Raw genomic sequence first — 23,764 nt, 5'->3', positions numbered from 1 at the left:
CTACTAAGAATCTGTCTGTTTTTGTATATTTAAGCCACGTTTTAATGTCTACTGCCTAAAACTAATGTCACTAGGGAAATGAAGGAAGTATATTTCTAAAATATTTTTAATTAGTCAATTAACCTATACTTCCAGTCCCTGACAGTGTGTATTGTTTATGACAGAATTAAAATGCCTAATTATTTAATAGTGGAAAAAGTCCCTGATTCTGCGCTGGCAGACCAGTCGCACACAGAACTGCACTGTACATCTTCTGCCGGTACTGCGTCCATCTGGCAAAATAATTAGGATTTCATCTGTAAAGTTGGGACACGATTCACATTTGGCTTTTCTCTTTGACCACACCCCTGTTACAGTTGTGTGTGTGTGTGTGTGTGTGAGGGGGGGCACGGACGTCACTGCCAAAGACCCTGCCCCCCAGGACCTCTAGAGACTGCTGCTGCGTACTGATTTTACAACAGTGATGATGATATCAGTAAGAACAATTAGATGGTCTGTGCAATAGTGCTGATAAGACTGTATGTAATATCTTTGTTATGTTCAACTGTCATTGTTATTGACTAATAGATGAAAAATCTATTATATGTGATTTCTATATATTTTTATGATAATAATTACAAATTACTAATGGCTTACGTATTGGATGAAATTCACTTGAGAGCCCTGTACTTCGTGCACAGTGTGACCTTAATGGCCCCCCTGGATTCTCTGGGTCCTGGGTCTCTCTAACACGGCCCGGCCATTCCTATACCGCCATATATAATTAATCCTTAAAAAGTGGTCTTTAATTCAGCTCCTCAGGCCAGCAGACGGCTCCGATCGCGCGATCGCATTATCGAGGGCCCCACCAGCCGTAGGGCCCGACCAACCATAGGGCCCCTGGCTGTTTTTCATTCAGCACTCAGACCCCCTTCCACCACGAATAAGAGCACAGACTTATTTTGCTGCCGAAACCAGATGGCGTTCAGAAAGGCATTTCTTTTCAGGACACTCTCCAGCCAGCAATATCCTAAATTGAAAGAGAACAGCTTACCTAACGTGCAAAAGGAGAGTTTTACACTTTTTTTCTAAATCCTTCGAAATATTTCCGCTCCAACTTCCAAAAAATTGAAGCCTGTTGATCGGATGATTCCCATGTAACATTATGACTGGACCCCCCCACCTCCGTGACCCGGCCCTTTTCCCTGTGCATCCAGGCCCCCCCGGTTGCCCATGGCACCTGGGAGCATGTTAACTCCCACCTGCTCTCTCTCGCTTTAGGGCAGCACAATGACTCTCGGATGAACCTGGCCATCGCACTCACCGCTGCCAGACACGGCGCCGTCACAGCCAACTACACGGAGGTGGTGCATCTGCTGAAGAGGGTGGACAGCCAGACGGGGACGCGGAGGGTGTGTGGGGCGCGCTGCAGGGACGTACTCACAGGTAGCCTGACTCTAGATTGGCCCCTCCCTGCCTTGGCTCCTCCCTGTAGTCCTGGCTCCACCCCCAGTATCTCCCTGCCTTGGCTCCTCCCTGTAGTCCTGGCTCCACCCCCAGTATCTCCCTGCCTTGGCTCCTCCCTGTAGTCCTGGCTCCACCCCCAGTATCTCCCTGCCTTGGCTCCTCCCTGTAGTCCTGGCTCCACCCCCAGTATCTCCCCGCCTTGGTTCCTCCCTGTAGTCCTGGCTCCACCCCCAGTATCTCCCCGCCTTGGTTCCTCCCTGTAGTCCTGGCTCCACCCCCAGTATCTCCCCACCTTGGTTCCTCCCTGTAGTCCTGGCTCCACCCCCAGTATCTCCCCACCTTGGTTCCTCCCTGTAGTCCTGGCTCCACCCCCAGTATCTCCCCACCTTGGTTCCTCCATGTAGTTCTGGCTCCACCCCCAGTATCTCCCCACCTTGGTTCCTCCCTGTAGTCCTGGCTCTGCCCCTGGCTCCACCTCAGCTCCACCCCATGGCTTTAACATGGACCTTGAAGTGCTGTGACCTGCTAATGGTTGATTTCCAGCATTTTGACAAACGGACCTGGGAAAGCATTTTGACGGATGCGGCCCAGGGCTCTCTACTAGCCATTTCTTCAAGAATTAATTGAAAAAAATTTGAAGCACATAAAAAATTTTCGTACAACACTAGGGCTGGACAATAATTCGATATCAATATATATCGCGATATAATTTTTTTCGATAACGGTGATACGATTTTTAAACACATTTCCGATATTTCGATATACATTTGAATATTATATATATTCACCGGCTTTTAAAAATGTATCACAAGTGCTAAACAGCGCGTATTCAAATCGCATTCGCATGGTAATTTGCTGAACAACGCAGCTGTGAAACGTGATCCAGGTAAAACTTTTTTAGACAGCATAAATAATATTGAAGCATTTGTTTTCAAGCAGACTGTTAAAAGCAAAAGCAACAAAGCATTTTAGACTTTGTAAAGAAACCATAGTAACCACGTGTATGATACTTTTCAGAGCTGCGTCAGAGGGAAATGACTCGTGAATTTAATTTTGACACTGGTTAGCTTTTTGTGAAAACGAACTACAGTACACCCCGCAGGTTTTTTGTGATTTTGTGAGCGATCTTTGTGTTTTCAATGTTGGAGAATATAATTAAAGGTTTGTATCAAGAAACGACGGTGGTTTTTATTGTATACTGGTAAATCTCTGCTGTTAGTTGGTGGTATGCCTTTTGTTAGCCAACATGTATGTCGGGCTCTACGCTGGGGCAACGCCCCCTTAAGCAAACGTCCTGCCCCCTTAAATCAAACTTTTAGAAGTTGAGGAAGAAAATAATAATTACCCACAAACTGAATATGGACAAGATTTACTACAGTAGCTGAAAAATCCACTGAAAAAGGCACAAACGAGATGATAAGTTTCACTTCTTGTTCGCTCTTTCCCTCCGCGTTCTGTTTGTGCGCGGGCTCACGCAGCACTCGGCAGATCCCCCACTCACCCTCCCCCCAGCTAAACACCCAATCACTGTTAGTATGCAAATGAGCCAGTTTCTCAGTAGGCAGGGCAAAGCGAAATGAGCTGCGTGATTGCGGAAGGTTTGGAGGAAACAGCAATCTCTCTCGTCAAAATCATAGTGACTAGTGAGATCATGGTTCGAATTATTTTTGTCTATTTGGGGGGGTCTTGATCGGGGGGTACTGTACCCCCCAGTACCCCCCGATCAAGACCCCCCCCAAATAGACAAAAATAGCAGTTTGGGGGGGGGGTATTAACATTTTTCTTGTCGTTTTTTTTTTTTTAAGAAAGAACCTCACCTTGTAGGAAAATTTTATGTAAAACGATTTTAGACACCCCTAGTGTGGATCGTACCATTTGAACCACCTTGGCGATAGAAGCAGCTTAGCCAGTCGGTTACGTCATTCATTCTCATTGAGCGACTTGTTCGTTGTGATTTCAAGATTCTTTATTCGTCACATACATAGTTATAACAAGTACAACATGTAGTGAAATGAACCCTGACCGATCCTATTTTTCAGTTTTATATTTCAAGACTCGGTGAATTGATTTTTTCTTTTTCATAACTTAGCCTACCCTTTTTAGTTTTGGTAATATTGGCAATAGTGAAAAGTGTTTTGTTGGGTTCAAATATGTTTGATGTAGGCCATCCAATTAAGGTAAATGTCTTGTTTTTAATCTGATGAGGAATATTTTATTTTATTTTTTGTTTTACTTTTCAGTTTTCCCCCTGAGGGATTGCCACCTTACTGTGGTCAGGGGCTTTGCGTGCCTCAGTGACCCTAAGAGCTACACCAGCAGAAGCTTAGCCTTCAGGTGGGACACCCAAGTTGGACAGGTCTTAGGGCAGAGGCCTGACAAAGTGCAATCCAATTACATGACAAAAACAGTTATCCAGAGCACCACCCCACCCCTTTCCCGCCTTTGTCGCCACCATGTGCCCCCTTCACATTTCTGTCTGCCCCCTCATATATGCATGTCTAGAACCGGCCCCGATGTATGTACATATTTATAGCATGCCAATCGCGTCAAACAAATCGCGGCAATGCCAAAAACCCGTGCATGTACATTCTCAGTTATTAACGCACATAAATACATTTCAAGCACATGCTAATATATTGCTGCCATATTGGTTTTCGGTTATCTCGATCATCGGTTATCTCGACGCTTTTTGGCAACCCCCTAGGCCGGCGACATAACCGGATTCGACTGTATATGAATAATCAGCCTGTTCTAGTTTAAATGGAAATATATTATTGTTAATAAGCTGAGTCTGAGAGTTTTATTTATTTGATAGTTTATTTCACATTTCTTGTTTGTAAAGGCTAAATACAAATAAAAAGTGAACCTTTTTTTTTTGTACTGTTTTTATTTAAAAAAAAAATTATATAATTTTAATAGGAGGAGCCTGGAGGTATTATAGACTTTGCAAATTCAGTTTGCAGACATCCATTGTGCGTGTCCTCGGCAGTTTTTTCCTGAGGCTTTTTAATATTGTCCATATCGATATCGGAATTATATCGTATCGACCAAAATTAGGAAATATATCGTGATATAAATTTTTGCCATATCGTCCAGGCCTATACAACACACACAACTTAACTAAATTCAGTAACACACTATTCCATGAAGTTCAAGAAAGGTCCTATCACTTACGGCATTAACTAACAAACAGTTTTATTAAATTCATAAATCTGATAATTCAGTTTCATAACTGTATTCAAAATAAGGCACTAAGCAGCCACTTCATTTTAAGACCGGAAAGGTTCCCTCTCTGCTAAACATGCTCACAAACACTACGAGCAGAGAGGCGGCTATGACTGAAAACACACACACACACACACACACACACACACACACACACACACACACACTCTCTCTCTCTCTCTCTCACTCTCACTCTACACTTTGCTGCACAGTGCCTATTAAAGCGCAGCCTTTCGCAAGCATCGCCCATTGCAGTAATAGTACGTCTGCCGTTCTTCGAAGTTGGGAAGTTAAACCTTGTCACATTGCCAACGTTTGTCTTGCAGTCGGCCAATCAAGTGCGACTTCCTGGTGATAATTTCAAGCTGCCCACTGTATGTGCATGGTCGAGCACAGCAAGAGCTCACCATTGTTAATTCCCTTACGAGATAAAGACGCTGGTAGCGGACTTGCTAGCCTAGCTACTATTACAATTTCCTTCTTTTCAGCTTCTTTCATTTATGGGCTAAAGTCAAAATCGTAAGATAAAAAAATAAAGAACCATTGGCAATTTATAGAAGAAACAGGCTAGGCTATTAGTTACTTTCAAAAGCTTGTCTGATGTGGTGTGCACACTGCCCCCTATTGAAAAATAAAATGCTGCGCCCCTTATTGATCCACAAAAATACATAATTTTTCATGTATTTTCCTACTTTCCTATTTTCCATGATTTTCCTAGAATTGCCTAAATTAATGTAGAGACTGTTGATCTAAAGTGGCTGTTTACCCTGCGTGCTCATTTGGTTGAGTGTGTTTTGGTGGGGGGACGATGTATTATTGTTTATCTCAATACTTTTAAATTAAAATATCATATATAATTTTTTAAGATATCGCCCAGATTTAAATTGATTTCATTTTTCACCAGCTGCTGCCATTAACTGAGCGACTTCAGCCATTTGAGTGTTCAGGGAAGCATCATGCAGTGTGTCTGTTGCCGTGGTAGTTGTTTTGTTGAGCATGAGTACCAATTACTTAGTTTAGAATGCTGAGTACTGGGTCGTTTACCAGTGTGATGCATGCTGGGAATAGTAGTTCTAACCTACTTAACAGTTACTAGTCAATTCAGTGTAGCTTTCCAGAAAGAACTACAGGTATAATGTCATTGTTCAGTTCAGTTCGCACACGTCAGGGACTGCTTTTTGTAATTTGCATGCATCGATTCTTATTTGCCTACGTGACTAAAATGCGGCACTGTAGCTTTTATTTGCTTATTTTTTTGTATTTTGTGCACCATTTTGTGGTCTGTCTGCGGTCATGTGACCATTTCCTCCATGCATTTCACACCCAGGGCAGGAGTTTGACGTGCGAGCAAAGTGTGTCGTCAACGCCACGGGGCCATTCACCGACTCACTACGGAAGATGGATGACCAGAGCACCCACAACATCTGTCAGCCCAGTGCGGGAGTGCACATCGTCATCCCAGGCTATTATTGGTAACCACCCACCAACCCGAAGGATCTGCAAGGCATTGAGTAACAATTTTGCATCATGTAACCTAAGTAAATTAGTGCTGCGGAGTCAGTCACTTAGACTCAGAATGGAGCTTGACGGCCCTTGGTCAGCCCAGTCGAGCTCTCCTGCAGACGAGGGAGTGAATAATCTCACCCATTGTGCTTCCAGCCCAGAGAGCATGGGGCTCCTAGACCCAGCCACCAGCGACGGCCGAGTCATCTTCTTCCTGCCCTGGGAGAAGGTGACGATCGCTGGGACGACAGACACACCCACCGAGGTCACAGCCCACCCTGTCCCAGTGGAGGAGGACATCAACTTCATCCTGAGGGAGATCCGCAGCTACCTGAGCCCTGACGTGGAAGGTAAGCAGCCCGTCTGCTGCATGTGTCTGCATGGAGCTGCAGTGTGCTGTCTCCGCCAGTGTGCACTGCACATGCCCCCCTGCTCAGTGAAATTACCTTTATGCTAATGCATTTTTTAAAAGCCACTTAATTTTTTTTTCAAACCACAAATTCTCAGAGAGGGTACTTCTAAGATTTCTGTGTTGCCATTAACTTAAAAACAATATAAATCAGCTTTGGCCGTTCTACACGTCAGGACTGCCCAGGCTCAGCCAGTGCTCAGCTGATATTGTGTTAGACCAGGGATGGGCAATCTTATCCACTAAGGGCCAGTGTGTATGCAGGCTTTTGGATAACCTTTTGGTCAGCTTTTCAAACCCAGGTCTGAGGACTCTTCAGCCAATCAGTCCTCTAATTAGTAATCTAATTAGGGAGTTGCAGCAAAAAGCCGTATACACAACGGCCCTTTCTGGATAAGATTGCCCACCGCTGGTTTACAGAATCAGTCAATAACTCACAGCCAATGGGAAGTTGCTACTGGGCTACATGGCCCCGCCCTGACTCCACCCCAGCCCCACCCCCCACCTAATATGGTTCTGTCCTGTTTCACACTCACCCAGTGAGACGAGGGGATGTTCTGGCTGCCTGGAGCGGTATCCGTCCACTGGTAACAGACCCCAACTCTAAGGACACTCAGTCCATCTGTCGCAACCACATCGTGAACATCAGCGACAGTGGGCTGGTCACTATAGCAGGTAGGGAAGGCACTTTAGTATTTTCAATGCTAAGAAATTCAAATGTCTTGCATCTGAAAAAATAGGAACAAAAACGGCAGAAATAGGAACAAAAACGGCAAACATAGCAAATGCAACAGCTGTTTTGTCATCAAGTAATCAATGTAAATGTTGGTATGGAAGGAAATTAAATAGTGATATACTGTAGCTGCATTCCTGCAATGTACACAGTCAGGGAGCGTAACAAGCCTGTTTGCCCCCCCGAGGCGGAAAATGGACGACGTACCGCTCTATGGCTGAGGAAACGCTGGATGCGGCAATCAAGGCCCACAACCTGCAGGCTGGGCCGTGCAGAACCGTGGGCCTTTTGCTGGAGGGCGGGAAAGACTGGAGCCCCACCCTGTACATCCGACTGGTCCAGGACTACGGACTGGAGGTGGAGGTGAGTCCAATTTAGCCTTACAGCCAAACCATATGGTTCAAAAATTGGTAGTTCAGTCCAAGCAAGAACCCTATGACCCAAATTCTAAATTAGATCCAATGGATCCTCTCCCAGGTCCCTTAGATCCAATGGATCCTCTCCCAGGTCCCTTAGATCCAATGGATCCTCTTCCTGGTCCCTTAGATCCAATGGATCCTCCCCCAGGTCCCTTACATAGGCTTTGATACACTTGCAACTCCACTGGACCCGACACTAGGCTGACTTGTGTTGAGGGGGCAGTCAGAGAATTTAGCTGGGAATTAAGACTTTTATATCTGATACTTTCTCATGCGTTCCCACCCCCCGCCCCCCAGGCCCAGCCATCAATGGCATGAATTTGCCAAGTTGTTTCAGTGCAAAAAAACAACCTCTTAATTGGATCAGTACTTTCAATCCTCGATGACACTCAGCTCTCCGGGATGGCGAATGGGCCACGTAGTGGTAAATAGGGAACAGTGAGCAGGAGATGGGGATGCTGACAGCACCAACTCCGTGAGAGACTTTTAACCCCACGCTGAACAAGAGCCATAAAGGGAGCCTCAGCTATGATCCGGATGTTTCCGGATTGTTTAAAAAGGTCAATATGCTGATATCTTTGACAGCACTTGACCTTTAGCAAGAAAAAGTAGCACAGCTATTGGAAGTGAAGTTGGTTACTCTTCGTTAAGTTCAGTCACGCGGCGCATTGCAGCCGTGGCATCAGCCTATCGATTCGGCCTGGCAGACGGCATGCTTAAGGACCCCCCCCAACCCACCCACGCACCCAGGCTCTGCTTTCAGCGGCACATACTCTCCAATTCCAGGTTGCCAAGCACCTCGCCTCAACATACGGAGGAAAGGCCTTCGAGGTGGCGAAAATTGCCCGGGTCACCGGGCAGAGGTGGCCCATAGTGGGCAAGCGGCTTGTTTCGGAGTTCCCCTACATCGAGAGCGAGGTAGGCGTCCGCCGCAGCACGCTTCCGCAAACACCGCGAGCCACGCTTATCCCCCGCGGTGTTAACAGTGAAGATTAAAGTCCGTGACACCTTCCGGCCGCCCAGGTCCACTACGCGGTGCAGCAGTACGCCTGCACGGCCATCGACGTCATCGCCCGCCGCACGCGTCTGGGCTTCCTGAACGTGCAGGCGGCCGAGCAGGCCCTGCCCCGCATCGTGGACATCATGGGGAAGCAGCTTGGCTGGAATGAGCAGAAGAAGCAGGTACCGCTGGCTCGCCGACCGGAGTAACCATACACCATGTTTTTAACGAGGTCACCGATGTACAAACGTTTAGTGGCAGACCTCGAGATGGGATCCCTGTAAGATGGTACAGAGCGCTGAGTGACCCCACACTGACTGGAACAAGCTCGCTATCTAGGAAACAGGGGAAGAGGCTACTAGACGTTATGAGCCTAACTGTTGGATAGACTTTTAAATGAATTGTTGCTTTAAGAGGGCAGTTTACACGTCCGCTGTATTGTGCTTGGAACAAAAGGCCCGCGGCTCTGAGAATCCATGCGGTGGGGGCAGCCTATTCTTACCTTTCTGTCTATGGTGGACTTCCTGTCTGGCAAATTCCCCTCTATAAATAGCGACGTAGCTGCCTGAAGCCGCCGCATCGGCTTCTGATTCCCATAAGTCGGGCTCTGGATGGGTCTCCGCCTTGCCCCAATTCTCCTGGTGGGCTTATCGCTTGGGGGTAATCAAACCTTCCCCAAGCACAGATCTCTTTGTAAGCATGGGTGTACATCCCAGCATGTCCTGACTCCCAGGATGGGTCCTTCTGTTGAACCTTAGAGAAATATCTGACCTGAATACTAATGTACTGCTCACTTACTAAAGTAGTTTCACGTTTAGATTTAAATATATTAATATGAAGTACATGGTGTACATTAATAAAAAGTAACATAACAGGTTTATATGAACAACTGAGTGTAATTACAGGAATTCAATTTAGAATAGCTTGAGATATGAAGCCAATAATCATAGCCCTTGAAGGTGTTAATCCAATCAATGATCAGTTTTTTTCACCCTGCATATTGTTGCGTTTCTGGACTCTAAACCCACCCCTCCTTAGAAAGAGCTGGAAGCTGCCAGAGAATTCCTGTACCAAGAGATGGGCTATAAGGCTCGGTGGGAGCAGCTGACCAACACGTCCGAGATCAGCCTCACACCCGAAGAGGTTGAACGGTGAGTGGAGCTCGGAGGGTTGAGATGGTCCTCTGGTCATGTTAACTCGACTTCATTGATAATATCAAACTTCCTTCATGATCTGCAGGTACAAGAAAAGGTTCCACAAGTTTGACAAAGGAAATAAGGGGTTCATCACCACTGTGGATGTCCAGCAGGTCCTGGAGGTGAGTTTTTTTCCCCTTGGTCTCTGTTTTTTACTGAGGAAGCTTCTGGATGCTTACTGGAGGATGGTTACTAGAGGAGCTCCTTGAGAGTCCTCTCCATCTCACCTTCTCATAGCAGCCTGGCATCCGAGGACGGCGGAGCACAGTAACCATGACAGCGGGTTTCTCCCTCTCCGCCGAGGGTCCCGGAGGGGGTTGGGATTACTTGGTGATAATGCGCACAAACAGATGAGCTTAAGGGCCAGCGAGCCCTTCGGTGGCGGGGGTGCGTGGGATTATCCCGCTCCCCGGTGTAGGAAGCCAGACAACACGAGCGCTGGGCTATTAACACAACCAAGCTCACTTCAGGCTGATGATTCCATCTTGCGCCATCCGTTCCCTGCGCTGGGCCAGACTCATCCTGGGGTCCCGCGTGTTGGTCAGTCAGCTTTAATTGAGCTGGAGGTTTGCTATGGGGCTCGTCTGGGGAGCTCTGATCTCAAATAGATAAAACCATGATGACAATGACCTCATTATGTGGTTTGATATCTAAATAAAACACATAAAAAAGAGAACCAAAAGTGTCCAAATCACCTAGGCCCTGTGGTCAAGCTTCTCAATGTCAGATGAATGCGCTCTTATATGTGCCAGCTTGTGTGCACGTTTCAAACCAGCGTGGTTTGTGTCCTTTAGAAACAGTATAGTCTCTGACTGCATTTCCCAGAAGTCTGTGCGTAACAGTACCTCACTTCCTCTCCCCAGAGCATCAGCATCCAGATTGACGAGAACATGCTGCACGAAATTCTTAACGAAGTCGACCTCAACAAAAACGGGCAGGTTGAACTGAATGAATTCCTGCAGGTATGAGGTTTTACTGTTTGGTTGTGTGTGTGACCTTCCCATGATATTATGTTCCATGTGGCCACACCAACAGATGCGGATGAATGCAAGGTAGCAGATCACTTTTAAGGACAGGGAACTAGGATGAGTCCGGCTATCACTTTAAGCATTTTAACATCAGGCACTTCACAACAGGCTACAGCAGCGACTTAGACTGAGGAAATCTACCAGAGGCTGCATTCAAGTACAGCCACACGTGTTGCATTAACTGCATCCATCCATTTTCTGTAATCGCTTGTCCTATTCAGGGCCACTGGGGCTATGGGCACAAGGCAAGGAACAACCCAGAATGGGGCAGCAACCAATCACAGGGCACACTCACACCTGTCACTCACACATGCACATATTTGGGCATTTTGGTAACTCCAGTTAACTTCAGCATGTTTTTGGACCATGGGAGGAATCCAGGGTGACTGGAGGAAACCCCACGATGACACGGGGAGAGCATGTAAACCCCACACACATGCAGCCATAGCAGAGACTCAAACCCTTGTCCCAATGGTGTGAGGCAACAGTGCTAATCACTGCGCCTCTGTGCCGTGTTGCATTGAGTGCACGACACAATTTAATGACTTTTTTTCCTGACATGTCAAGGGACAGTGCCATGGCAAGAAACACCAATACAAAGAGGATTTCTGAACGATTACATTTGTTGACAAAACAGCATTAGACTTTGTTTGAGACAGTTATACAATCTGTTATTCTTGTGGAATAAATTGAAACATGTCATCTCTATGTCTGAAACACACGACATGGACAAAAGTATTGGGACACCAGGCCATTAAACCCACAGGAACTTTTATGACATCCCATCCTAAATCCACAGGCATCAGTATGGAATTGGGCCCCCCTTTGCAGCTATAACAGCTGCCACTCTTCTGGGGAGGCTTTCCACAAGATTTTGGAGTGTGTCTGTGGGAATTTTTGCCCATTTAACCAGAAGAAGGTGACTGATTGAGTTGAGGTCAGGGCTTTACAATTGTCCAAAATGTCTTGGTATGTTGAAGCATTAAGAGTTCCCTTCACTGGCACTAAGGGGCCTTGCCCAACCCCAGAAAAACACCCCCATACCATTATCCACCAAACTTTACCGTTGGCATAATGCAGTCAGACAGGTAATGTCCTCCTGGCATCTGCTAAACCCAGATTCGTTCCTCAGACTGGCAGACAGAGAAACGTAATTGGTCACTCCATAGAACATGTATCCACTGCTCCATAGTCCAGTGGCAGTGTGCTTTACACCACTGCATCTAACGCTTCGTATTGTACTTGGTGATGTGAGGCCTGCATGCAGCTGCTCAGCCATGGAAGCCCATTCCATGAAGCTCCCAGGACAGAGTTTTTGTGCTGAGGTTAATGCCAGAGGAAGTTTGGAGCTCAGTTATTGAGTCGACAGAGTGTTGGCGACTTTCACTCGCTATGTGCCTCAGTACTCGGTGACCCAGCTGTGTTATGTAAGTGGAGTTTCTGTTGTTCCTAAATGCTTCCACTTTTCAATAACACCACTTACAGTTGACTGGAATATCTAGCACGGAAGAAATTTCACAAACTGACTTATTGCAAAGGTGGCATCCTATGACAGCACCCTGCTTGAGTTCACTGAGCTCTTCAGAACAGCCCTTTCCTTCACAAATGTTTGTAAACCTGACTGCATGGCTGGGTGCTTGATTTTATACACCTGTGGCAATGGGTCTGAATGTAACACTTGGATTCAGTGACTGAGAGGTGTGTCCCAATACTTTTGTCCATATAGTGTATTTACTCTTTAAACAGCAGGAAACCAGGTATCTAAATTATAAATGTGTGAAACCAAAATATCTTAAACAGTTATCACACATTGTGAAGTGTATTTGTTTGAAACAGTTACACAGTTTGAACCACCTGTTACATAAGAACAGATACTCCCAAAAGTACAGCAAATGAGTCTGAATCAGGTGCAATTCCTGCTTTACTTTATAAATTACTTAGTGGATGTCAAATTTTACTTTGGATTTAAATTTTTGAATCTTTATGACTTAAACAAGCCAGGTCATACAAATGCCCAGAACACCAAACTTTAATGCATGGATGCTCTTCATACACGTCCACGTTTGTGTTTTTGTGGCCGTGACAAACAAGCGCAGTGCGTGAGGACCAGTGCAGCCGGTGGCGGCACAGACACAAAAATGCTGCCGGCTTTCGCGCGCAGAGAATCATTCACATCATTTGCGTCATAAACGTTTGTGGGGGCACATCCGCATGGAAGCATCTAGAGAAGTATGAAAAGGCCTTTGGTCCAAAGAGATGATAACGTTATAGAAGCTGGTGGGGAGGGCCACAGACAGGTACAGAGCAGAGCTGACACCATTACGCGATTAAACTCGATTAAACTCGATTAAACTCGATTAATCGATTATTGGTATAATTGACAACGACACACCATTTCACTTTGTGACATGTGACGTTACAGCCACTGGTGGTCAAACCTACCCTGTACAAATCAACAAAGGCAACCTATTCTTAGCAGGCTGGCTAAAAGTATTTCTAGAAGTAAGCTTTTTTCATTTTTCATTATCACCCGCGAAGGGAAAATGACGTTTTTCTACTTTTTCAAACAATTTTCTTTTCCTCCGTCCTCCAGGTAATGAGTGCCAGGTCTAGTTAGAACAGCTTGCTAAGCGCACCGCAAGTGTGAAAGCTTAACGGCGGTCGGGCGCCCCCATGTTACACATTCCGGAACATTCTTTCCCTGACGTTCAGGTTCCAGAAGAGGAAACCAATTAGATGTCTGAGTGTAGATCCGTTTTTAATGAGTGAGAAATTTGCCCGCGTTGGGAGCAGCCTTCTCACGGTAAATTAGCCCACGCCGGGCTGGGGGGGGAGGGGTTTTACAGGCCCCGCCCCTCTGAATGCGGCTGAGATATCAGCGATCGGGTCGATAACAGAGTTTAATGGAAGAGGAGAACTCATTCCTCTCCTGCTGGCCTTTTAAAGAAACGGCATAGAGCTGAGTCACACGGAGTTTGGCCTGACTGTGGCGCATTTCAAAATGATAATGAGCCTTCGGTTTCATGTATGCTTCTGTATATGCACACACAAACCCACACACACACACACACACACACTGCACCACAGCTGGAAATCTCAACACACTGAGCCATAGGTTTTTTTCCGCCCCACCCCACTACGCACCAGAAGAGGTGCCGGAGACCCCAGCTGGTGGCTGGTGGTTTCGCACTAATACCCTTGCTGTCCTGAAAATGCCCAGCTGGATACAGTGGTGAGACGTGTGGGTAGTTTTGCTTAAAGGTGTGACCTGAGTAACTAAGTATACTTGAATATTAAGCTGATGTAGAGAACAGAAATATCTCCTTTTATAGTATGAGCTCATAAGAATACTTTCCCTTCAACTGCAGAAACTGTTGACCTTTTCCTTAAAATCGTCCATTTAGTAACCGCATGTGGCCATGAAACCATGAAGCTCGCCTGTCTCCCTGGTCCTACTCGCCTGTCTATCAGGTCCTACTCGCCTGTCTCTCGGATCCTACTCGCCTGTCTCTCGGATCCTACTCGCCTGTCTCTCGGATCCTCCTCTCCAGTCTCCCTGGTCCTACTCGCCTGTCTCTCAGGTCCTACTGACCTGTCTCTCGGGTCTTACTCACCTGTCTCTCAGGTCCTACTCGCCTGTCTCTCGGATCCTACTCGCCTGTCTCTCGGATCCTCCTCTCCAGTCTCCTTGGTCCTACTCGCCTGTCTATCAGGTCCTACTCGCCTGTGTCTCGGGTCCTCCTCTCCGGTCTCCCTGGTCCTGTTCGTCTGTCTCCTGGGTCCTACTCACCTGTCTCTCGTGTCCTCCTCTCCGGTCTCCCTGGTCCTGCTCGTCTTCCTCCCGGGTCCTACTCACCTATGTCTCGGGTCCTACTCGCCTGTCTCTCGGATCCTACTCACCTGTCTCTCGGATCCTACTCGCCTGTCTCTCGGATCCTCCTCTCCAGTCTCCCTGGTCCTACTCGCCTGTCTCTCAGGTCCTAATGACCTGTCTCTCGGGTCTTACTCACCTGTCTCTCAGGTCCTACTCACCTGTCTCTCGGATCCTACTCGCCTGTATCTCGGATCCTCCTCTCCAGTCTCCTTGGTCCTACTCGCCTGTGTCTCGAGTCCTCCTCTCCGGTCTCCCTGGTCCTGTTTGTCTGTCTCCTGGGTCCTACTCACCTGTCTCTCGTGTCCTCCTCTCCGGTCTCCCTGATCATCCACTATGAACTGCCTGCTTGTTTTGCCTGCCTCATATTGAACAAGCCTGCCGATGAATGGAAATGAAGTGAATGAACATTCCTGCAAAAAAATGATGACATGATGTAGGTGCTAAGCACCAGACTGGCCTGTAGACGTGCCACTAGGTAACCCCTCACCCCTGTCTCGTTACAGCTGATGAGCGCTGTAAAGAAGGGCACAGTGTCAGATAGCCGGCTGGCTGTCCTGATGAAGACCGTGGAGGAGAGCTTGGAGGAGAGAGGACCTGTGACCGTGGACCGGAGTGGTGGAGGGGTGTAGGCCAGGCATCCAACCCCCCCACAGGGAAACCAGCACAGTCCCCGAGCCCCCCCCCCCCCTCCCAATCCAGATACACTCAAACACAGTCCGTTTATGATGAGTAATATTATCATCATACTATCTTTTAAAATATTTTTTACATTTTTCAGAAAGCTTCTCTTGTCATACGTAAAGCATGCACTTTTATTTCTATATTATTGCCAATTTTCTATTTTGCCAATGATATTCCAAACATTTTATACTTAATATTTATCCAGACCTCTAATTTAATATGCCAAACATTGCTTCTTTGCACTGCAGACAGCCCAAAATACGCACAGCTGAGTGTAACGATTTGAGTTCTGTGTTTTTGAACACGCATTTTAGTTTCCTTGTCCCGTTGCTGAATATTTCCCGTTTTTCTTGCTAAATTATTTTTAAGACCTGCCGTTTTTCATGTGCCATGCTGCTATGACATTTTAGCCTTTTTCAAAAGATTTTTTTTCAAGATAATCAGATTTATAACAATTCTCTGGTTGCCAGGATATGTTGAAATGCCTTTGGCTTTATTTAATATCTTTAATCGCAAAAATACAGTTTCCCTCTTGCAATTATGTAATATATAAATTTGAATCGTATCCACATACTACTTTATTTCACATTCTAATTTGCTTTTTAATGATATGCAGAGTCATCAGTTAAGGCATTTATACGCAAAGTGCTGTGGGTGTATCCGATTGGCCCACGGAAGCATTATTGGGTAACCTCATTTTGTTCCGTCAGATAGGATTAATTATTACACGTGAGGCCTGCCTTTAATTTCTGGGCCTGTCTGTGCACTTGCTGTTTTTACGGCCTGTCATTTACAGCTTGCAGTATGCCGCATGAGCCTCTCGCATTTATAGAGTCATAAGGGAAGGCGCTTAATACACTGTACCCTCAAATCTAGGATGGATTGAAACCATGAATCAACAGGGCTGTGGCTGCACTGCCGCACATGCGTGCACAAAGAACGCACACACAGAACCGCACAGAGAATGCACACACAGAACCGCACACAGACCCGCACAGTGGACGCACACACAGAACCGCACAGAGAATGCACACACAGAACCGCACAAAGAACGCACACACAGAACCGCACACACAGAACCGCAGCTTTTCAGTAGGCTTGATAATACGAAATAATACATTTAAATAGTAAATAATATGTCTCAAAGATTTTCAAACCTCTTGAAGAGTTTTGCTGTCCCATTCATGCTTTTTATTTTATTTTTAACTTCAAATGACAGGCAGAATAGTAATTTGCTTACCCACAATGACTCACATATTCCGCTGCTCAGTCACTGAATGGCACCATGCACTATTTATCTATGCAGTTTTGTACTTATGCAGCTTGGCTTGAGAAGAGGCCCTTTCAGATGGCATCCAGCCAGCGCTGTTTCTGGCTTGAGCATTTGTCAGATGCTGCCCAGCGATATTTCCCAACTTGACTTTTTTGGTAACACTTTACTTGACGGGGGACAAATACTAAGTAATAACTCAGTTACTACTGAAGTGCAAATAATGAATAAATCATGAACAATTATAGTAACTACTTGAGATAAAAGATGCGTCACGATTCATTAATGATGAATTAACATGAGATCAGTATGTAACTAAGATTTAGTTTGCGGTTAATTAATACATAAGTAATAGCATAATGCTATATTATTTGTGCCCCATTAAATAAAACGTTAGCACTTCTTCTTAAGATTGTGCCCCACATCTGCAGCCTGACATCTCTGAGTAGGTGCTGAACATGCGTAACCAGAGCCCATCGTTAGCATGGCTAGTGGAGTCACGGAAAGGGTCCCACAAATCGCATCTAATGCCTGCCTGTGCGATGCTCTGGTCCTTCAAACAGCCTGTAAGGCACTGAGCAGAACATTGGCTCTCTGAGAGCAGCGTAGCAAAGTTCACATTAATGCGCATCTAACCATCTTCTAACCATGTATCCTGGTCATCAGGACATTTTGCTCATGTTTTTTATTTTATTTTTTTTAGATTGTCAATTGTTTGCTGTTCTTTTAGTGAAAATCCAGTACAGTAAAAATAGCAAAAAAAATTGTTCAAAAACTATTCCTGCAGAAAATGATGAAGAATTCAATTTCATTGCTGGGTCACAGTGTACACTATATTATTTTAATTCCAAAATCTAAATTATCACCAGAGTATCAAAGGATATTAAATAAATACTTGAAGCTGCAGATTTATCAATTTCAGATTTAATCAAAACCTTAAAATCAAGGGGATAGCTTTACAAACCTGTCCAGAAGCGAAGGACCAGACAGTGCTGGTGTGACAAGAAACTTGGGGTCAAAGGTCAGAGGTCACCGCGATATAAGCAAGATGTGAGAAGACAGAACACCAAGACCCCTGCCATTTAGACATGACAGACACGTTGGCTAATTAACACTCATGTTCATGGAGACTAAAAATAACAGAATTTAGGATTTAATAGCAATTAAAACCTCATTCATGAAATGCGGGTAACACATGAACATGCAGAGATTTGGGACTCTGTTTAAGGTCAGTGACATCATTTATCTAAATACCGTTGGCTGATATCACGGCATCATGTAGACTGGGAATAGTTAATCGTGTCTGTGTCCGTCATTCTTACTTTTCGTCATTAACTGGAAACCCCAGTGTGACCGTTTAGAATAAAAGTTTTGTCCAGTAAGACATTCAACTGTAAATAAGAAAACAGCAGGTATAATCACAGTAAGCTCTTTATGTATTTGGTGTATCAGAATCTAAACGTGTGGCAATTAGCAACTTAATAGGGTTTTGTTCACGGATGGAAGAATCCTACTTAACATTTCCAGTTAAAATGAACCGGGAATGACCCCAATATAAACGTTGCAGCTTAAAATAAGATGGGGCAGTGGCTTCATTAGCAGTAACGGCTGCTGCCTTGTCCATGGCCGGCCCATCCAGTGCCACTGCGAGTCCACACTAACCTAAGCCGCAGTGAACCATCAAGTACATTAAGAAAAAGCAGGAACGCTGAGATTCTGATTGAGGTTAATTAGTTGTGGTTGGAATTTATGCAATACACTGAAATACTAATGAAGTATCTGAGCCAAGGTCTGTCGTTTAACTATTTGTTAAAAATAATACATCTGTAATACTTTACTTGAGGGGACGCAAATACTTAGTGGTAAGTCTGTTATTACTGAAGTACAAGTTCATCATTAACGATGAACAAACATGAGGCCAATATTTCACTTGTGTTATTCATGCCTTGTTCCTTCAGTAGTTCACAAAGGTTTGCAGAATTAACAGATACAGTAAGAAATTTAGTGTCTTTTTGGGATAAAAGATGTGCTATGATTCGTTAATGATGAACAAACATGAGGTCAGTATGTAAGTAAGACTTACTTTGTTTTGAGTAACAGCATAATGCTACATTATTTGTACCTCCTCGAGTAAAGTGTTTCCAATACGTCTGCAGGCACAGATGCCTGATCTCAGAGGGAATCGCAGTGAACGGAATCAAATATCTGTGACCTAAAGTCACAAGCAATCATCAACCACATGGAGAGAACTGCATCACAACACCGTATGATAGCAGTTCAGCACCTTTGGGTAGCATGGTTCTTTAAACGTGGGGTTCAGCGACTCCCCATTGCCTCGAAAAAGCCCAGTTTCTCGCATAATTCCTGTTTTAGGTCTGCGGTGGGAGCCTGGTCCATTTTATCATCGGGCAAGTATAGCGTTGTTGCTAAACCATAAAGAGTCTGTCAAGTGCAACAAATATCCCATCAGCCACTGCGGTGCTCCTCCAGGATTTCTCCATGTCTGTCTGATGTCCACATTGGTACCTCGACGATACCAATAACCAATCACAACCTGAATTTTTAATCAGGATGTTTGCAGCAGGGGGTTAACCCTAAAACATCTGGCTGCTGCAGCAAGACCAATAAGCAAGAGTTTCTTCATGTTTAGGGGCTTCAGAATCGTTATTCCATTTCTCACTAACATCTCTACCTAAGTCACACAGCTTGTTTTACACAGATGATGCCCTCTAATGGAATCACTGCCCGTGTTACCATGTATTACGCAGTCAGTGTTGTAGTCGGTGGCTTAGTGGGTTAGATCACTGTGCTTGTGACCAGAAGGTTGTTGGTTCAAAACCCAGTTGGCAGTGTAATCTCTCCATTGCGTAACCCCCCCTGTTTGCTTCAGGGACTGACTGACCCTGCTTCCAGTTTAACATCACTTCAGCACATCTGCTAAATAAATAAATTGTAGGAAAACATTTTAGAAAGTACTGAGCAGGGCATAACAGATGAGTGGGGGGCTGGACATTCTGGGAAGACAAACCGTGTCGCAGATACTCATCATGGTTCAGTCCCATGGCTGCTGTCCGGTTCGTTTGGCCCGGTCTGGCTGATTTACTACGAGCCAGTCCCAGCCTTGATAAATCTATTACACTTTCCTTCCGCCCATTTCATTAACGTGAATGAAAGCAGTGACACTCTCTGCATAACGGCCTTTTAATGCCTTGGCCCTGTCACCTGCCTGCATATTAATGCCCTGACTTACTGCTCCGCAGAGGAAATGAGTAAGGGCTGCTTGAATGCGATCAGCGCAGTACAAAGCAATTAGGTAGTCGCCGCAGTCCTGCGCCTTTAATCCTGAACTAATTTGAGCAGCTACTTGATAGTGCTGCGAATCCCACATAATTACACAGAGAGCTGGTCCGAGGCCCGAGATCCTGGTGTCCACTGTAGGGGGGGGGGGGGGGTAAAGAAATGAATGAACGGCATTTTCTATAAATATACTGTCACTGTTGTATATTGCTTTGCACTGGATGACTTGGATGCTCTGCGATGGACTAGCATTCCCTCTGTTTCTTGGGATAGGCTCTAGGCTCTCCGATGCCCTGCTTGATGGATGGTTGGATGGATGGATGGATGGATGCATGCTGGCATCAGTGAGCGATGATGCATAAAAGAAGCAAAGAAGATCATTTTCTGGGCGTTTCTACTCAACCATCAGGAGAGAGAGAGGAAAAGTGAGAAAGAGAGTGAGAAGAATGGGGGAAGTATGCTAAATTAAGCCATTGTGACGGTAAATGATCTCCGGATGAGGTTCACCCTGTCTACAAGTCCGCTGTTTTCTGTGCAAAGATAACGGCTTTATTCAGTCGTGCCGGAGGTCTCTGCCAAGCCCAGCAGTGATTGATTAACTTCAATTACCAGGCACCTATTTGCATAGATAAAAAAAAAAACTGCTTTTCAATTTGCGAGGGGCAGGCGGCTGTCGACGCCCTGCCCGGGAATTTGCATGTCAATGGGAACCTCAGGGGTATTAAGGTGACAGACTGCGCTGATCACGGCTCAGCCGTCTGACAGGGGCTGCCCTAAGCATCATTTTCCACAGAAACATAAGAGTGATGTGAGCAGAGATAGGTGCCAGCAGAGGGCTCACTGGCTAAAGACGTACCCTAACTGTGCCTTGCGAAGAAATGTCTGTACGTAGCTTGAATGCTAAGCTAACTTGCTTGGAGTAAATAAGTATAATTATTGGGTTTGTAAAACTCTCTCATTATACTGTTGAAATACATATTTGATGAAGTTTGGCAGGACAAAGAACACTCACTGTAGCCAGTATTCTGTGTTTATCACCCATCCACTGTACAAGTCTCATAGACTCATCTGCAACACAGCCAAGCTGTTTGCACGTCACATCTATTCATTTCTTTATTTCTTTATTTATTTGTCTATATGCTTGCCTCATCATTGCACATCTCCTGGAAAAGGCCTATATTTGGTCTTATTCTATTTATTGTCTTTGCACTTTTACATTTTGGTTTTATAGTTACGTGTTTAATTTGCGCAAGTCATGACGCCACCTGCACCAAAAGAAATTCCTTGTACTTCGCTGTACTGGTGAATAAAAGATTCTGACTCTGATCTCTGTCAGTGTCGCTCCATTTAAACTTCAGTCCAACTGTTTGCCCAGAACCAAAAAAATCCAACTGAAATGCATACAGTTGCCCTGAGGGATTGATTTCATAAGAACCACTCCGGGGAAACAGAGTAATAATTTTGCCCAAAATGTTCAAGCAGCCCTCAAACCCCCATGCGGAGTGTAGGTGGTGGGGGGACGGGGGGGTTGGCTATGAATACTGTTTATTGTTCTAGCTAATCTGTTAATTAATTAGGCACATAATTAGGCCTTATTGCTCTCAACAGAATTTCCACTGTCACTGTCATTTAACTTTTTTTTTAACCCTCAGTTCACCAGTCCTGTGCCAATTGTCGTCAATTATTTAGCAATTATTACCCCCCTCCCCCCCTTGCCATTACTCCTAAACTGGATTTATAGCATCTCTTAATTACTACGATTTGTTTTGGTGTGGAGAGTCCAGAAGTACTGTCCCAAAATGATGAAGCACTGTGTGATTTGGGCCCCCTGTCTGCGATTATTCCCAGCTGGCCTGACCCCCCCTGACCTGGGAGGGCAATTTGCTGGACTGATTTCACCACCAACAAGGTTAATGATAAAGATATGCCTTCACTTATTGAATGTTAAACAGAAGCAGCACATTGGGATTTTAACATATATTTAAATTCATTTATTAAATGTATTATACGCTGTCTCCACAAATGTCTCTGCTGACTGACACTGGAAATTTGCACACTAGCCATGTGTAGTGGGAGTCTACGCGGGATTGCTTGGGAAGCATTCAACTACTTGCAGTGAGCAGATTCTGGATACCCTGGCCTGCACTGAGATCTGAGGATGCGATTGGCTGGCCTGCACTGAGATCTGAGAATGCGATTGGCTGGCCTGCACTGAGATCTGAGAATGCGATTGGCTGGCCTGCACTGAGATCTGAGAATGCGATTGGCTGGCCTGCACTGAGATCTGAGGATGCGATTGGCTGGCCTGCACTGAGATCTGAGAATGTGATTGGCTGGTCCTTTCTCCAGACCAAGTCAGAAATTCAAAAGGTTGTCTTCCAGATCAACATTGTTGGGGCCCAAGCAATAAGTCCTCTCATGATGGGGAGTTCTGTGCCCCACACTGACGACGGGGATTCTGGCAGGTTTGAGGGGCAGTGCAATCATAGCCTCACCAGGCTGAATCGCTGTCTGTTCCAGAGCCATTAGCTTAAACGCCTCCGGGACCTGGAGTGGTCAACTGTGTAATTTCACTATTTCACCCTGGTGAGCGTCTGACCTTATGAAGTGTAATTTATGCGTACCTGAGCGTCAGGCCGGCGGTCTGGCTGGCGAACTGGGCGCTTAGGGGGAAATACGGGATCATTAGCACCACACAGTTGGGGCGTCGGTGAACGTAGATTAACTTCAGAACGATATCAACATAGACACCAACCGTGATGGGAAATGCCTTATTTGGAACCACTGTAAATAAATATAAGGCATTTTTCGGGAATTCCAGAAATCTGCAATAAAACAGAGTCCTTTGGAATTACACATAGAATCTTAGGGGTCATAGAGTAGATTGACTATTGTGTGTTTTGTTAATTTCTCGAACATCCTCCATTTTACACTAACTCTACATCTACTGACTGCTCAGGAGGGTGTAATTCAGTGGGGGAAAAAACAAATGTGAGCCCGTGAGCTTGGAGTCTGAAGCCTTCTCTCCCTCCTGTACTAAGCAGACGAGTTTTAGGCTAGAGCTGTATTAGCTATGCATGACTGCCAATGGCACATAGTAACTTGGCATAAACACAAATTATTTGTGCATTACAATATGCCAGCGTGTGCCTTATAATTATGCATTACTTTCCACTTTCATAATTGACTGGAACTATAAAGGAAGCTGGGTCAAAGGTCACCTACATGAAGGGCATTGCATTTCAGTGTCTGACAGCTCAGTGTACAGATGCAGGCTAAATTAGTTTTGCACACACCAAAAGAACATGCTAACCTTTCCACTAAAATCCCAAGCAAATGCCCTGGGGGAATGGGGTGGGGTTTGCACATACCTGGTTTAATTGAACCCAAATTTTCATTTTATGTGTGTCATTTTCAGTTTACAATTTCATCACGACTAAAATACATTGACACTCCTTACAAGAATCGCAATACGAAAGGATAAAAAAAACTAGTTAGTTACTATTAAGCATTCTCAAAAATGCCCCTTAAAATCTCTCAGAAAGGGGCAGGGTTGGGGTACCTGAAAAGTAATTGTGCATGAATGTAATGTAATTAAAGCGAATCTGAGAAGGACTCCATCCGCACGACCTGCTGCGGCTCCAGGTGGGGGCCGGGGCCGTGTGGGCCCCCAGGGAGACGTC

At 45.4% G+C, this 23,764-nt stretch overlaps 1 protein-coding gene across 2 annotated transcripts in view; it reads left to right on the top strand.

Moving 5' to 3' along the window:
* LOC111858359 (glycerol-3-phosphate dehydrogenase, mitochondrial-like) overlaps positions 1-21,407 on the top strand; it is a 33,269-nt gene extending 11,862 nt beyond the window's left edge. For both annotated transcript variants that reach the window (XM_023840092.2, XM_072700375.1), the window contains exons 7-17: positions 1,261-1,425; positions 5,999-6,143; positions 6,331-6,524; positions 7,124-7,258; positions 7,504-7,679; positions 8,522-8,653; positions 8,759-8,917; positions 9,774-9,886; positions 9,975-10,053; positions 10,795-10,893; positions 15,337-21,407. In XM_023840092.2, the coding sequence (XP_023695860.1) occupies positions 1,261-1,425; positions 5,999-6,143; positions 6,331-6,524; positions 7,124-7,258; positions 7,504-7,679; positions 8,522-8,653; positions 8,759-8,917; positions 9,774-9,886; positions 9,975-10,053; positions 10,795-10,893; positions 15,337-15,462 (1,523 nt within the window). In that variant the 3' untranslated portion in view covers positions 15,463-21,407. The remainder of the gene's footprint in view (positions 1-1,260; positions 1,426-5,998; positions 6,144-6,330; positions 6,525-7,123; positions 7,259-7,503; positions 7,680-8,521; positions 8,654-8,758; positions 8,918-9,773; positions 9,887-9,974; positions 10,054-10,794; positions 10,894-15,336) is intronic.
* The last annotated feature ends 2,357 nt before the right edge of the window (positions 21,408-23,764 follow it).

This window comes from Paramormyrops kingsleyae, chromosome 16, assembly GCF_048594095.1.
Source record: "Paramormyrops kingsleyae isolate MSU_618 chromosome 16, PKINGS_0.4, whole genome shotgun sequence".
NCBI lineage: Eukaryota > Metazoa > Chordata > Actinopteri > Osteoglossiformes > Mormyridae > Paramormyrops > Paramormyrops kingsleyae.
The sequence above is the reverse complement of the archived record's forward strand: the minus strand, read 5'-3'. Positions and strand labels throughout refer to the sequence as shown.